Source organism: Chrysemys picta, chromosome 3, assembly GCF_011386835.1.
Source record: "Chrysemys picta bellii isolate R12L10 chromosome 3, ASM1138683v2, whole genome shotgun sequence".
In the NCBI taxonomy this organism is placed as follows: Eukaryota; Metazoa; Chordata; order Testudines; family Emydidae; genus Chrysemys; species Chrysemys picta.
The window spans coordinates 121,118,650-121,132,083 of record NC_088793.1 but is presented as its reverse complement, the minus strand read 5'-3'; the positions used below and the strand labels follow the sequence as shown (position 1 = coordinate 121,132,083).

The 13,434-nt window shown below is 41.6% G+C and overlaps 1 protein-coding gene across 13 annotated transcripts in view; it reads left to right on the top strand.

Moving 5' to 3' along the window:
• AGPAT4 (1-acylglycerol-3-phosphate O-acyltransferase 4) overlaps window positions 1-13,062 on the top strand; it is a 183,453-nt gene extending 170,391 nt beyond the window's left edge. For 8 of the 13 annotated variants that reach the window (XM_065590394.1, XM_005305721.4, XM_065590392.1 and 5 more), the window contains one exon: window positions 10,280-13,062. In XM_065590394.1, the coding sequence (XP_065446466.1) occupies window positions 10,280-10,371 (92 nt within the window). In that variant the 3' untranslated portion in view covers window positions 10,372-13,062. Of the gene's footprint in view, window positions 1-1,439; window positions 1,526-7,140; window positions 7,185-7,457; window positions 8,383-10,279 lie in introns of all 13 variants that reach the window. The other 5 variants (XR_010600136.1, XR_010600137.1, XR_010600135.1 and 2 more) reach the window with 5 other exon arrangements.
• Window positions 13,063-13,434: the final 372 nt, after the last annotated feature.

The window sequence follows — 13,434 nt, the reverse complement described above, 5'->3', positions numbered from 1 at the left end:
ATGTGATGCTCATCCACAGGACTGGTTCTTAGGTCTCTACTTTGGCTGCTTGAAAAAGTAATCTATAACCGTTTGCTGCAGCCAAAGCAAGTGAGCAGGCTCGCAGGACACTGAGATGTGGTTGAGGGATGTAGTGACGCTAGCAAGATTAATGAATTGTTGCATACCGTACTCGTTGCTAGTAAGTGCCTGTCGGTCACATTTTGTGTGATGCTGCAGGGTTTAACCTTCAACAGGGATTAGAGAACCTATCATGCTTCACAGCAACTTTGCACTCCTCTGTGTTTTAATGTTAAAAGAAACCTGAAAGTCAGAGGAGTTAGGAACCCAGTGTTATTGAATTTCAGTGAGAGCTGAGTGACCAATTCCCTTAGGTTCCTTTGAATATCCCAGACTTGGAGCTTAACAGATAATTAATGACAGCTTGTAACCACTGTGTTTATTGTGAGGAGGGAAAAATCCCATAGCATGTTGAAACATAGTATCAATTGGTTTGGGGTGGGATGGGTTCATAGTGCTGTTGAGATGCCCAAAAGATCCTGGGCCACATCTGAGCCCCAAAAGGTGCAGGCTTCATGGCTCATTAGGAAACAGCAAGCTCATTTAAATTGAAGGGTTCAGAAAGGGACAGGAGTAAAAGAATACTGAGCCTTTAAAAATAAAATTGGAGGCGTTGTAGCCTATAGTCAGTTACTTTTGTTTAATTTACAGGGCTACGCTTTTCCCTACAAATTCTAACCTATGTATTTTATCTTTAATTGGCAACATCTTCAGTCACATTCTGCTGGGACACCTCAATTTTAGCTCATCTGGTCACACAAACTGTTGTAGCCAATAGCAGAACTCCAGTAACTGTCTTGGGAAAACTGTCCTGTTTTCTGTGTATTGAGGATCTCTGCTATGAACTTGCTACAGTTGCTTCTGTGGAGAGGTTCCCTAACATCACATGGCTGTGGGCCCCTATCTTTTACAATAGCTAAATAGTAGGGGTTGTTTTTGTTTGTTTTTGTTTTTTGCCAAAATTTGACGATGGTAGAACAATACAAAACTACATTAAATCTCATGACTCTCTGCACCAAGTAGAGCTGTTCATTTGGCAGATCCAGCATGTAATACATCCATACTATATTTGCACTGCCTTAGCCTCTCTGCCTTCATTAGCAATGTGAGTCAGATCTAGTGCCCAGCTGAATTAACATATCTCAGCCAAAGGAAGCTTGTATTATTGTAAACGGGGGTTAGTGGAATGTACTGAAGGCAATTTACCATTGTTCATAGCCTAATGCTATAATAGACTTTTAAAATTGCTAGTATATTTCATCCTAGGATGCAGTTCGTTCTTCCATTCTACTAATGAAAATACTTTAGATCAAAAGGTGGCATCCAGTATACACAGGTGTATTTTTGTTTATGATTGTTCTGTGTCCCATATTTCACAGATAAGCTTCCTGATTCTGGACCACCCGAGTCCATAATATGATCATAGATTTACTGCACTCTGTCAAAGCAGAAATTTCAGAGCCAGGTTTGTCATGTCTTTCTGTTATAACGGGCTCAAGGTAAGAGAGCTGATATGAGCAAGCATTCGGCAAGGGAAAAGAGATGAGGTATTTGAGTGCTTCTCTTGCCTGTAATCCTGAATTCTGTTTCAAATCTTCCCTCTTTCTCTTCCAGACACTCTGACCAATCATATTATAGAGTAATAAAAATATTTGCTTGCAATCTCAGCACTTGGTGCTTTGAAGAAAAGAATCGTATAAGAGAAATGGCTGATTCTATGGTTAAATCGGAGCAATAATATTATAGTAGACTAGAATACTATAATTATCTTGGTTAGATGGGAGCAATAGAGAACTGGACTATATTTAACTACATCAGTTCAGCTTGAACTCTTCAAGCCCCAAGTGTGATTTATAATTCCATACTGTGAATGCTGAGCCATCCCCTCTCACTGTGTTACACAAAAATAATAATGAAATAAATGATCTTGGTATTCTTTTTATGGGAGTCCCCATCCCAAAGAGCAAGCATCTAAGTGACTTAGAATCCCAAAATACCTACATTGTATTTTCAAAGGTGACTAGGAGCCTAAGTCCCATTGACTTTTGGTGAGACTTAAGCTCCTAAATTACTAAGGCCCTACTGAAAATTTTACACTTAATTCCTATGGTACTTCTACTTAGTGGAGATAGAACAAGAAATGAGGGCTGATTAAACCAAATTCTGGTAGCTCTATTGGAAGAACTCCCATTGAAGAAGTTCATGTGGTTATTGACCCCAGACAGAACACAGGACTGGGTCATGTTCTGGATTTCTACACTTGGTATGGAAGAGAACAGTTCTTGTTATACCCAAAGTATACTCTTTTTGTTAGTAAAGAAGCTGTCAACTGTTTTTCAAAGGGGAATGTTGATTTCATATGCAGGAGAATAAAGGATTGGTCTTGGGTTTTAAGGGGGAAATAGCTCTTAAATGTCTAATGCTAAAAACATAACATTTGGGCTTTCTGACATGGCTCCAGACCATAGAGTATCTTTTACAGGCAAGAGAATTATACAATTCAAAACGAGCATGAGTAATAATGAGATTTCTTTAAAATCTGCATGAGCTTGTGTATGTTTCTATTATACGTGTGCGAGTGCTGTCACGGGACCTGCTACCATTGGCTGCAGTGGAAACAGGAGTGGATCCCTACTGACATAACTCCTAACAGCTCCCAATATGGACTGTAACAGGGTTTAAAAGGTTAAAATACACTGTTCTATGTGGCAAAACTGGTGTTGTCCCGAGTATAACTGAGGGCAGAATGGGCCCCTAGTATTGTCAGTAAATTTAAAAACCTTCTAGAGTCTGCAGAAGCAATTAATTTGTGACCGAATGAAATCTGTGTGTGTAGTTTCACTTTCCGCATGTGTAGGTGCATGTTTTGCGCATGCAACTTAGCCACACAGCTTTGAAAAAGTTGCCCTTCTTCAACTCCCTGATTTCTGTATGTGTTCATCTTTTTTTATACTATTCAGGACTAGACCAAGTGGAAATCTTGATGAAGCACCTTTGGTTGTTCAAATGCTGTTGCATATATGTCAGTTATGTTAGCTATATGCCTTACAGATGTATTGTAAAATAAATATGGAACTTCCCTATACCTACCGAGAATGTACTGACATGTTGCTTACAGCAACAGTTATGCTGAGGCAACTCCAGGAATTAACTCATATGGGAGGAAATTAACATATTTTTAAATCCTGTATATTACTAAATAGGATCTGTACTGAGACTCTTCTTAGGACTAAAACCAATTGCATAGAGCAAAGCTCACAGAATTGGCTCAGACTGACAAGCTTTTCAATCCCTGTGAATAGTTTCACTGGCCAGCACCCTGCCAATCAGAGAGCAAGTCCCTAATAGTCCTGTAAATTGCTCAACTGGTCTGGGGCCCTAGCCAACCAGTCGGAGCCCAGCTCCCTCCTTAACACTGCTCTGGGGCAATCTTGTCCTGGTTTTCATCGTGTTTGTGTGTAATTGGTTTCCTGGGGACCAACCAGCCATAGGCTTCCCCTCTATCATCTTCTGAGATAACTGAAACTTTCATGGCAAATTAGAAAGGCTGGAATGACACTGTAGCAGTCACAGCCTGGTTATTCCTTCCCCTTCTTTAACGATCGCATGTGTTCCTATCATTGCAGCTGTTGTTGGGTTTTATTATTATTATAACCTTAAACCCGGCTGAGTCACAGCAAGGCTGGAAATACCCAAGTTAGCAATTTTCTTTTTCACAGGAGCGTAGTAAGTCAATAAAAATGTTCTGCAGGAGAACAATAAAAACACCATATCCCACCTCTCCTTGAAACATAAGATATAAGAGAGAGAGAGAAGTTGATTTCAAGTGTTACCTTTGAATAGTATTGCAAATATTTGAGTCTAAGGCCATGCCTTTTAATTTTATTGTAACTTATGCTTGTAGTTTTGAATTGACTCAAAAACCAGTGTTCTATTATAAGCTACAACAGAGTTCAGAGAATGCCAGAGAGTTTGTACTTGTGGTTGAGAGCTCTGTTAGAGAATCCTTTTCTGAGAGTGCAGCACATTGAACTGTGGGCTCTGTTTAAATTCTGGTTGCTGTGGTTCACAAAAGCATATCTTAGAACATCAGAATTGCATCTTTTTTCCCCCTGGTTGTCTAGAGCACTCCCACTGTAAGTGGAAATTTAAGAGAAATGTGAAGAATAATCTTACAATGTGTGAAGGGTATTTAAAAAAAAAAAGGCACAAATGTAATTCTCCCCTCCACCCCCACCCCCCCCAATGAATGCACATCATGACAAATGGATAGGAGTTTGGAATGTCAAGGTTCTTTTTTGTAGAATTATTTTTAAGTGTCTCTCAAAGTTGGGCGGGGGGGGGGGAAGGGACTACAGAATATAGTATAAAGGGGAAAAGTCCAAATCTTAGATAAAATATTTGTAAAATCAAACTTAAGAACCGAGAAATCTCCTTATTGAATCAGACCAGGGGTCCATCTAGTCCCATGTCCTGTCTGTCTCGGAAAATGGCAAGTTTGAGGTGCTTCAGAGGAGGGGATGAGAGATGTTCCATAGGGGAAGTTTCTACCTAATCCCATTCTAGCCATGAAATTTCAAGTCCCCCTTGGGGAAGAGAATGGGGACGGGGGCCAACTGTGCAGCTGTAGGTTACCATGGATTTGTTATAATACCACGGTGGTTGTACCACGTATTGCTGCCTTTGTCAGGTTCTCATCGCATTGACAAACTCTTTGAGCCCAGTCTTCCATTCCTTATTCCGTCAAAGGTCCTTCAGAGTTTTGCCTGAGGTGAGAAATCAGGCTCAAATCCTGTACCTGCTTAAATGGACATTTTAGATCTTAAAGCAACTCGTTCCTTGCATGAAGAGGGTAAAGTGTAAGTGACTGCGCTCCCTTCGCACCATATCCATAGTTTATAGTGGGTGGAGGAACTGGGAGCAAAGCTGTTTGTGTGTCAGGAACTGGGATTCTCTAACCCCAGTGCATAGGCAGTGCTGCAGTAGCAGCTGCAGCCTGTCTCTGCATGCTCCTGGTGCTGGACCTTCCATGCCCCAAACTTGAATAGAGTTTTTGGACAAAACCCTTTTACTCCGTTTGCTACTGGGCTCAGGTTGAGAACTTCAGTAAAGAGAATCTGGCCTTTGGGGATTAAATACAAGCCTCTGTCCATGCAGCGTTGCCTTCAAAGGTTCAAGTGCTGGGCTATTACTACTTTTCCTTTCTGTCCCCTCCACTCTCCCTAGGCAGCTTTTGGGATCCATCTCCTCCACATAAACCTGAGAACTGAGCACTTCTTAATACTCTTAAGCGTGACAACCTCACCCCTGTCCAGCCCTGTCATCCTTCTAACTTCCCTCTACTGTACCTTCTTCAATTCTGCAGTAGCCTTCCTGTAGCAGGTACAGCACTGCGCCCACATCCGTGTAAAAGCCCCAGGAAGTAGTTTGCTTGGTTGCTATAACAATGGCCCTGATTTATGTTCTGTTTATACAGCTCCACATGCTGATTTCCTCTTTTTTGTTGCCAGACCCCGCGGTGATGGTTTGAGTTTGTCTGTCATTATCCCAGCTCACGTGTCCTACTCTGTTTCCCAGCTCTTGACCATTTGAAGCCAAAATCATTGTTGCCATTTTGTGTTTGGTTGAACCGAGTCCTCATTGTGTTACCCGCTTTTTCCAGTCAGAGTGAGAGTGCGGCCTGTCTCTGCACAAGTGAGGCCACCTCGAGGCAGCTTCTCCCTTCCCTGCCATGTGCTGCTGTGCAGAAATTTACAACAGCATCACTGAGGACCACGGATCTCACTGTGGGCAATAGCTGTCTGAAAGGGAGTAGGAGGAGGTGGGACTGGACATTTCATTCCACCAGCCCTTCTCTTGTGATTTTTGCTCCTGTAACATTTTACCCTAGCACACTCTGTATGCAACATTTTAAAAGGAAATATTTTGGCCTAACGTAGCCTTTCATCCAAGCAGCTCAAAGTGTATCCCATATAATCAGTGAATCTCACTACACCCCAGCCAGGTGTATTATTATTTATTGTTGGTCTTTTTTACAGATTGGTAAGGTGAAGTGCAATGGGCCAAATTATCCATGACTTACTCTCCATTACGTCAGTGGAGGTGTAAATCAATATAGAATTCGGTTACATGGTGAGTTGGGGGGAAGCTGGGAAAAAGCAGTCTTACGTGTCATTCACCTGATCCAACTACTACAACATCCTTCCACTGATGAAACCTGTTTTGAAGGTTCAGGTAGATCATCTGTGGCTTCATCCTTGGAAATTCAAACTGTGATTGAAAGGAATTAGTTAATTCTGACCTTCCCTTTGAATCCATAGTCACTATCATTGTGGTGCTTGTACGTGTCCAGGTATTTTCCTATTTTTGTCTGTAATCAATGACTTTACAGTCTTTCCAACTACTGAGGTTAGCTGGAAAGGTCTGCACTTTCTAATCTCGTCTTTTAATGCTTTCCTACATGAGGGTGTCTTGCAAGCTTATTTCCAGCCTATAGATTCCTCTCTTGAAGAGATTTAGAAAAATCTCTATTGTACCTTATTTTTTTCTTCCGTCTCAATTTAGAAATCGACCCTGTAGGCAAAGTGCTCCCTTCTGACTTTCCCATGTGTCTTTTTCAACAAAAGGATTTTACTTTATTCAGCTATGTTTCAAATGAGCAACTCTTGTGAACCATTGTTGGCCCTGTCTTGCCTACTTGGGCAAACCAGTCAGGGAATACTTCCAGCAAAGAAGAGACTGGTTATTTTTAATTACTCCCCATCAATACAGTTAGTTGAGTGACCTTGACTGTAATATGGACAAGAGGTAGCCACTGTTTTTGGTCGTGCTGGCTGTATTTTCTCAGGTTGGTGAGGGATGTGCTGATGCTTTAGTAAAGAATGCTTAGCTATTTCTTTCTTCAGATTGGTACAAAAATCATTAATTCATAAGCAACTTGATCAGTATTTATGGAGCCTTCCACGGACTTCAGTGGGTGTTGGATTGGGCCCTAACCGAGCATGAGAGCATGTATTGCTAATAAATTGTGCATGTGTCTCTCTCTCTCTCTCTGTTCCTCTGTCTCTCCTTCTCTCCTAGACTCTGCTTGGTGGCTAAAAGACCTTGATGAAGGCTTGACTATAGTAAGTGAAATTGTTTGAGCTCCCTAGGGTTGCCCATAAGACTTCAGGAAATTATTCATGCTTGGGCTGGCTGGTTCGGGATAGGTTGGCAGTGCTGAGGTTTTCGTCAGAGAAGCCTTTTCCTCCTTGTGATGCTTCTCATAGGCTTAGTGCTATAAGTTGGCTACTAACTGTGCTTTTCAGTAAAAACAAAACAAACCTTGCTCTGAGGTTCATTTCTGATATGAGAGGAACTAATTAAATGAACAGACACCTGCTAATGATTTATCTTAGAATGATCTTAATGAGGGGAGGTGTCCAGAGAAGATTCCAGATGAATAACAGTGCAAATCCCTTTTTCTTGGGATTTATGCAAACAACTGCCTGGATGCTGGAGAGGGGAAATGGAATCATATCCGTCATTCTGGAATCAGGAGTTTGAGCATTTCCTCCTGCAAAATATCTGCAGGAGCAGGCCAAGGGTGAGGACTCCCCTGTTGTACCTTGTCCCTAGTCTTTTCAATGGGAACATAAGAATGGCCGTACTGGATCAGCCCAATATCCTGTCTACTGACAGTGACCAATGCCAGGTGCTCCAGAGGGAGTGAACCTAACAACTAATGATCAAGTGATCTCTCCCCTGCCATCCATCTCCACCCTTTGACAAACAGAGGCTAGAGACCTCATTCCTTACCCAACCTGGCTAATAGCCATTAATGGACTTGACTTAACCTCCATGAATTTATCTAGTTCTCTTTTAAACCCTGTTATAGTCCTAGCCTTCACAACCTCCTCAGGCAAGGAGTTCCACAGGTTGACTGTGTGCTGTGTGAAGAACTTCCTTTTATTTGTTTTAAACCTGCTGCCTATTAATTTCATTTAGTGGCCCCTAGTTCTTATATTATGGGAACAAGTAAATAACTTTTCCTTATTCACTTTCTCCACACCACTCATGATTTTCTATACCTCTATCATATCCCCTCTTAGTCTCCTAAGGAGGAGGGGCTTGTGACCATGTAAAGGCTGGGCTGAATTGCCATCCTTATGCTTGGGGAGTGGGAATAAGGTTATTAATTAGTTGATTATTTTTGACCTACTGTCAAATCAACTTGTGCTTCTTCCTGTTATAAACCATCTAGGGGATTTCTGACCAATATGTCCCATTTTCAAAGACCCTGATCTTATTCCCACGGAGGCAAATAGCAAAACTCTCCTCTAGGTCAGTGATCCAGGAGCAAGTGCACACTCCTTTCCAAGAGACAAAGTGAAGTGTATATGTTTGTATTCAATACCTCCCTAATAATGCATATCCCATCATCTTTTCAGATGGGCCATTTCCAGGGCCCTGGATCAAGAACCCTTAACCTGTTCTGCAAATGCTTTCCTTTTACTGCACTGTGTTGGAAGTTGGGGGGGTTTCTTTACACCTGGCTGGCATGTTGTGGCAGTGGGGAAGATGTGATACCTGTATCAAATGGCTCATTCATCATCCCAGTAAAGGGAAATGTGCAGTAATGAACCCCCATGAGATAAATCCATTATGTTGTAAGAGGAGAAATCACTGTTTAAAGCTGGCGTTGATTAAAGTAACACAGAAAAGTTTCCTCAGCTTCCATTTTTCTTGCTACTGCAGCATCTGATGGGACCAACCCCGAGAAGGTCTCCCATTGACTTAGGGCCCTTTAAACACAGCTGTTCGGTTAAGTATGACTGTTTTCTTTTACATTCTGAGATAATGGGCCAGTTGCTCTGCTATGGCCAAGGAGTGCACCGCAAGGGTGCAAACATGGCCTTGTAAAGTTCACTTTTACGCTCCCCATATCCTGGGGCTACTGTGTGCAAGCATAAGCCAGAGCAGCCTAAAGGCTGCTGGAAGTTATGTTGCTTGCCAATGGCCCCAATGAGCTGAAACAGCTGGAGAATGATAGGGGTGCAGGGAAGCTCTGGTTACTACTACATGCCAGTAGGTGCTGCCATCCCACCTCTCCCTCACCGAAGGGTGCCCCAGTATTGGCCATGGTCTGATACAAAGCACTTGAGAGTCTGGCCTCTGCTACCATGTGCAGGATGTTTGGACTTGGGGAATTTGTTCTGGGTTAATTCTTGTGGTGATAAACATGAATTTAGTGATGCTATTGCAAATGATGATGATAGAAAAATAATGATATGAAGAACGTGTAGGGTCTTCCCCCTTCACTCTCAGCCAAAACCACACCAGGGGCTGGGCTTTTCAAAAGATCAGTAGGAATTGTTCCATGATGCAGTAGGCTTTGGATCAGGCTCCAAATGCCATGGCTGTGCACTGAGGCTTGTGCTCCTTTGTCACTTGAGCATTAGACACTTAAATACCTTTTATTAAGCTTGTCCTTTCAGAGACCGATTTCCCCTTTCTACAATGAGCTATAGGATGCAGTGATCACATCTGAAAATCTTTTCAAGGCAGCGTTTGATAACCTATCAGTCTACAAGGGATACCCAGGCTACCCCACACATTCTGGAGCAATGTAGCAAAGTTACCCCAGTGTGCTTATTTATTAGTGAGTGTGAGGGAATGAGGGTTTCCAATGCACTTTAAATACATCTGTTCACTTTGTTTTTGTGAGAAACGAAATTCCTTTCTAGTCCAAATATTGCAAATGGATCATATTAATACACTCGCTCCTTCAAATGGAGAACACTGAAGCGGACATTGGACTTTAACTATTGAAATGTGGTTGGTTCTTAGTACATTTGTAACTGTGGCTCTCATTAGTGCAGGAACAGCAGTAGTGTTCTGATATGCAAAAGTGTCGTATGGACTGAAGCACGGCCAGTGGTTGCAAGGGCTGGGTTCTATTTCCACAGCTCCCGCTGAACTGGGGCAAGGCACTGCATGGCTCTGGCTCTGATTTCCAGTCAGTGAAATCGGGTTAATAGTTGTAACTTACCTTCCTTTGTAAAGCACAGAGGTCTATGGATTAAAAAGTGCTTTATAATTACTATTGTCAACAAGGTAATACATGAGGTAACGTGAGGCCTGCTGTAAGCCTTTTAAAACCTTTTCCATGTGGCTTACATGATGATCGCTCCCTGGTGGCAGTCAAGTTTTATGTAATTTTTTTTTCTTCTCTCTCCAGCTTCTGTTGGTGTTCGATGGATGATAGGGGTGACTGAAATTAATAAGGGTTCTACCTACGGCAACAATGACAACAAGCAGAAACAAATGTAATATCTCCAGAGACTGCTTCAATACAGAGGGAACAAATGCAACTTCTGAAAACTCTTTACTTGCACATCATGTTCTTTCAAGTGAGGGGGTGGGGGGGGGCGCGTATCTGAATTTGTGCTCCCATTTTGTTTCCTTGGGGCTGGGGCTAGATTTCAGACTTGCTGAAGGGTGTTCTGCATCTCACCTCTTCAAAACAGGTTGGCCTTTTGTTTGTTGGTTTTCATATGAAGTGTCTTACATTTGGAAGAAAAAACCTCTAGTGATATATTATAGGTCCACATGGGAATTAACAGTTGGCTGGGGGGGATACAAGTTTTTCTCAACATGCTCTAAGAAATGGATCGTAAATGGTTGTATGAGAAAATTAAAATGGAAATTTTGTATGTCTAGATCATGTTATCAGTTTCATGACCATAATCTATTGTTTCAATATACTTTGCTCAATTAGAGAAATGTCAAATTGAACCAGGTCCACTGCAGAAAATAGGTTTCAGTAGAGCTATTCCACTTGAGGTCCTAATTGTACAATGAGATTCACTCAGTCCCTGCACCCATTAACTTGAATGGGACTGAGTATGAGGGTCTGTCCCGCCAGCACACCCTGCAAGATTGGGGTCTTTGTGATGGAACTGGTGGTAGAATTTGGCCCAGTGAATTTTGAACATGGGTGTGGTGTTTAGACATGACAGATGTACCTAGCACATCACCATTCCTTAAAATTGCTAAGCAGTTTTGGATTAACTTCAGAGCACTGATGTATGCAATGATTAGACTGAATACTGTTTACAGTTTGGGAGAGGTAAATTTATTTTTAGCTTATAAAATACTTATACATATAGGCCTTCATGCAGTGGTAGGAAAGAAAGACATCTGTATGTCCTTCAACAAAACAAGGTTAGGGAATCATTTGCTTTTGTCTCTTCGGAGAAATAACTACACTTAGCCTCAGAGGGTGCAGCTTAAGATAACCTTGAAGCTAGATGATTTCCTTAGGTTTTATTTTTTTTCTAGGCATGCCTTGCATTTCAGAGCCCGATGGAGTTGATCTAGTTTCCACTGAGACAACCTTACTGACTGTAGTGATTCCAGGCCCTTGCCCTTTGGAAAGAATTCTGTCCTTCATTAAGCTAGGCTTGCTTTTATATCCTAGCTCTGCTGCCTTTGTGCCATCTTGGTTTTTAAACATCATAACCTGTGGAAATTTCCTGATTAAAAAGTTTTTTGCAACCAATGAATACCTGAAGGTCACTATTCTCTTTTTTCTCCTAGATTTGGGCATAGTGCATTTCACCAAGCCACAGCTCCTATCTGTATTAGACAGTGACATTTACTGCTGAGATCCCCTCCACACACACACTTTCTAAAGGGAATCTGGTGAAAGCCTCTCAAGCAGTTTTATTTGTACCAGATGGTAAAAGAGTGCAGTGGAATACTCAAAGAAACAGGGCTAACAATGCAAAGAACTCTATGCATGAGGTATTTGCTGTTCAGTAGTTCAAATGTTACTTTTAAGAAAGCAGAGATGAATATTTCTATCGTAATATGAGTGGGGGTAGTGCTACTTTCTTAGTGGAGGGGCAGTTGCAGGGAATGGGTTTGAAACTCATGGCTGTTAGAAAAATGTGCAGTCTGAAGCAGGAATCTGAATGTCTGAGGCAGATTGATTTTGCTCACTTTACTGGTCTATATAATGGGTAAGACTTCAGGGTTTCATGCCCCCACAGCCTTGAATAGCTCTGAGTAGTATAGGGACAGGGTCTTTTAAACTCACTGCTAAGGATAGGGTCTATGCTTGCATTCTTTCCAGGCTCACAATATTCAGTGAAGTGAAGGTGAATTTTGGGTGTACAAAGATCACATGACTGCAGGCTTCCTTAGGCCTTTTCTACATATAAAATGGAGTAACTGCTGTGGAGATACTGAGAATAGAGGCTGCTGGCATGCTTTTGCCCCAGTACCAACTGGAACACTCCACCAAGGGAGAAGCACAGCCCAATACAGTCCTGTACAGAAACCCCCTATGGCATGGCTCGACATTAAGGAGACTCACAAGCACCACCCATAATGCTGCACAGCCTGTCCCTGTCATTTTGAAAGTGAGGGCAGCAAGGGAAAACTCTGTTCAAGCCATCTTACTGGAGCACAAAGTGTATGGTTTGGTAAAGTAGTGGGAGTGTCTTTTTCAACTAGGGCTCGCTGCTGAACACAAATGTGTATTAGGTCAGAGGCACACAGCCCTTGTATTTATTTTAATGTTAATATGAAAAAATGTTTAATTGTGGAATGTTTTAGTACATACCAATTATTCTGAAAGAGAATTTAGATTAGGCTAAAGCACTTAAATCCTGTCTTTCATTCCATGCACTCCCAGGAGTCCCACTGATTTAACTGGGAATTTTGGATGTACAAGGAATGTAGGATTGGACCTTCCAAAGCTCTACATAAATTTAAGTGATTATCCTGCCCTTGTTTCTGAAATCAGAATTGTACCGCTTGTGGCTTTGTTGGAATGCCTGTAAAAGGTACTTGCCAAAAGTAGAGACTGGTTTATTGTATTAAAAGAATGACCTATTGTCTTGTTAGACACCAGTGTTTACTTCCCCTCCCTTGAGCAACTGTATGTTTCACAATGGCCTTAACAAAAGTAGCCTGAAGTTTGTTTATACAAAAAATAAAGAGTTAAGTGCAAAACTTGTCTTTTGAAATGCAGGGAATTTTTAATGCAACTGATACCAAACCCACACAATCTGAGGGTTGCTTCATATTTTCCTTCATTCCATATCTGCAACAGATTGGGAAGGAAAATAAAATGTTTTTGTTGTGTTTCTCAAAACACCTATATGAGCTTCATGTGGATACTGTGCCTTTATAGGCTATCCCATTGCTTGTAAGAAGTATCCATTTCTATGGTGAAGTCTGGTGCTCTTAACCAGTCATAGTGAAAACACCCCCAAACTCTGATATACCTTTTAAACAGGCCAGTGGTGCTGGATTGAAATGTTTATATTTGATTGGCAAATGTGGAGGGTTTTTTTAAATTAGGTTACATAACTGGCTTTTTTT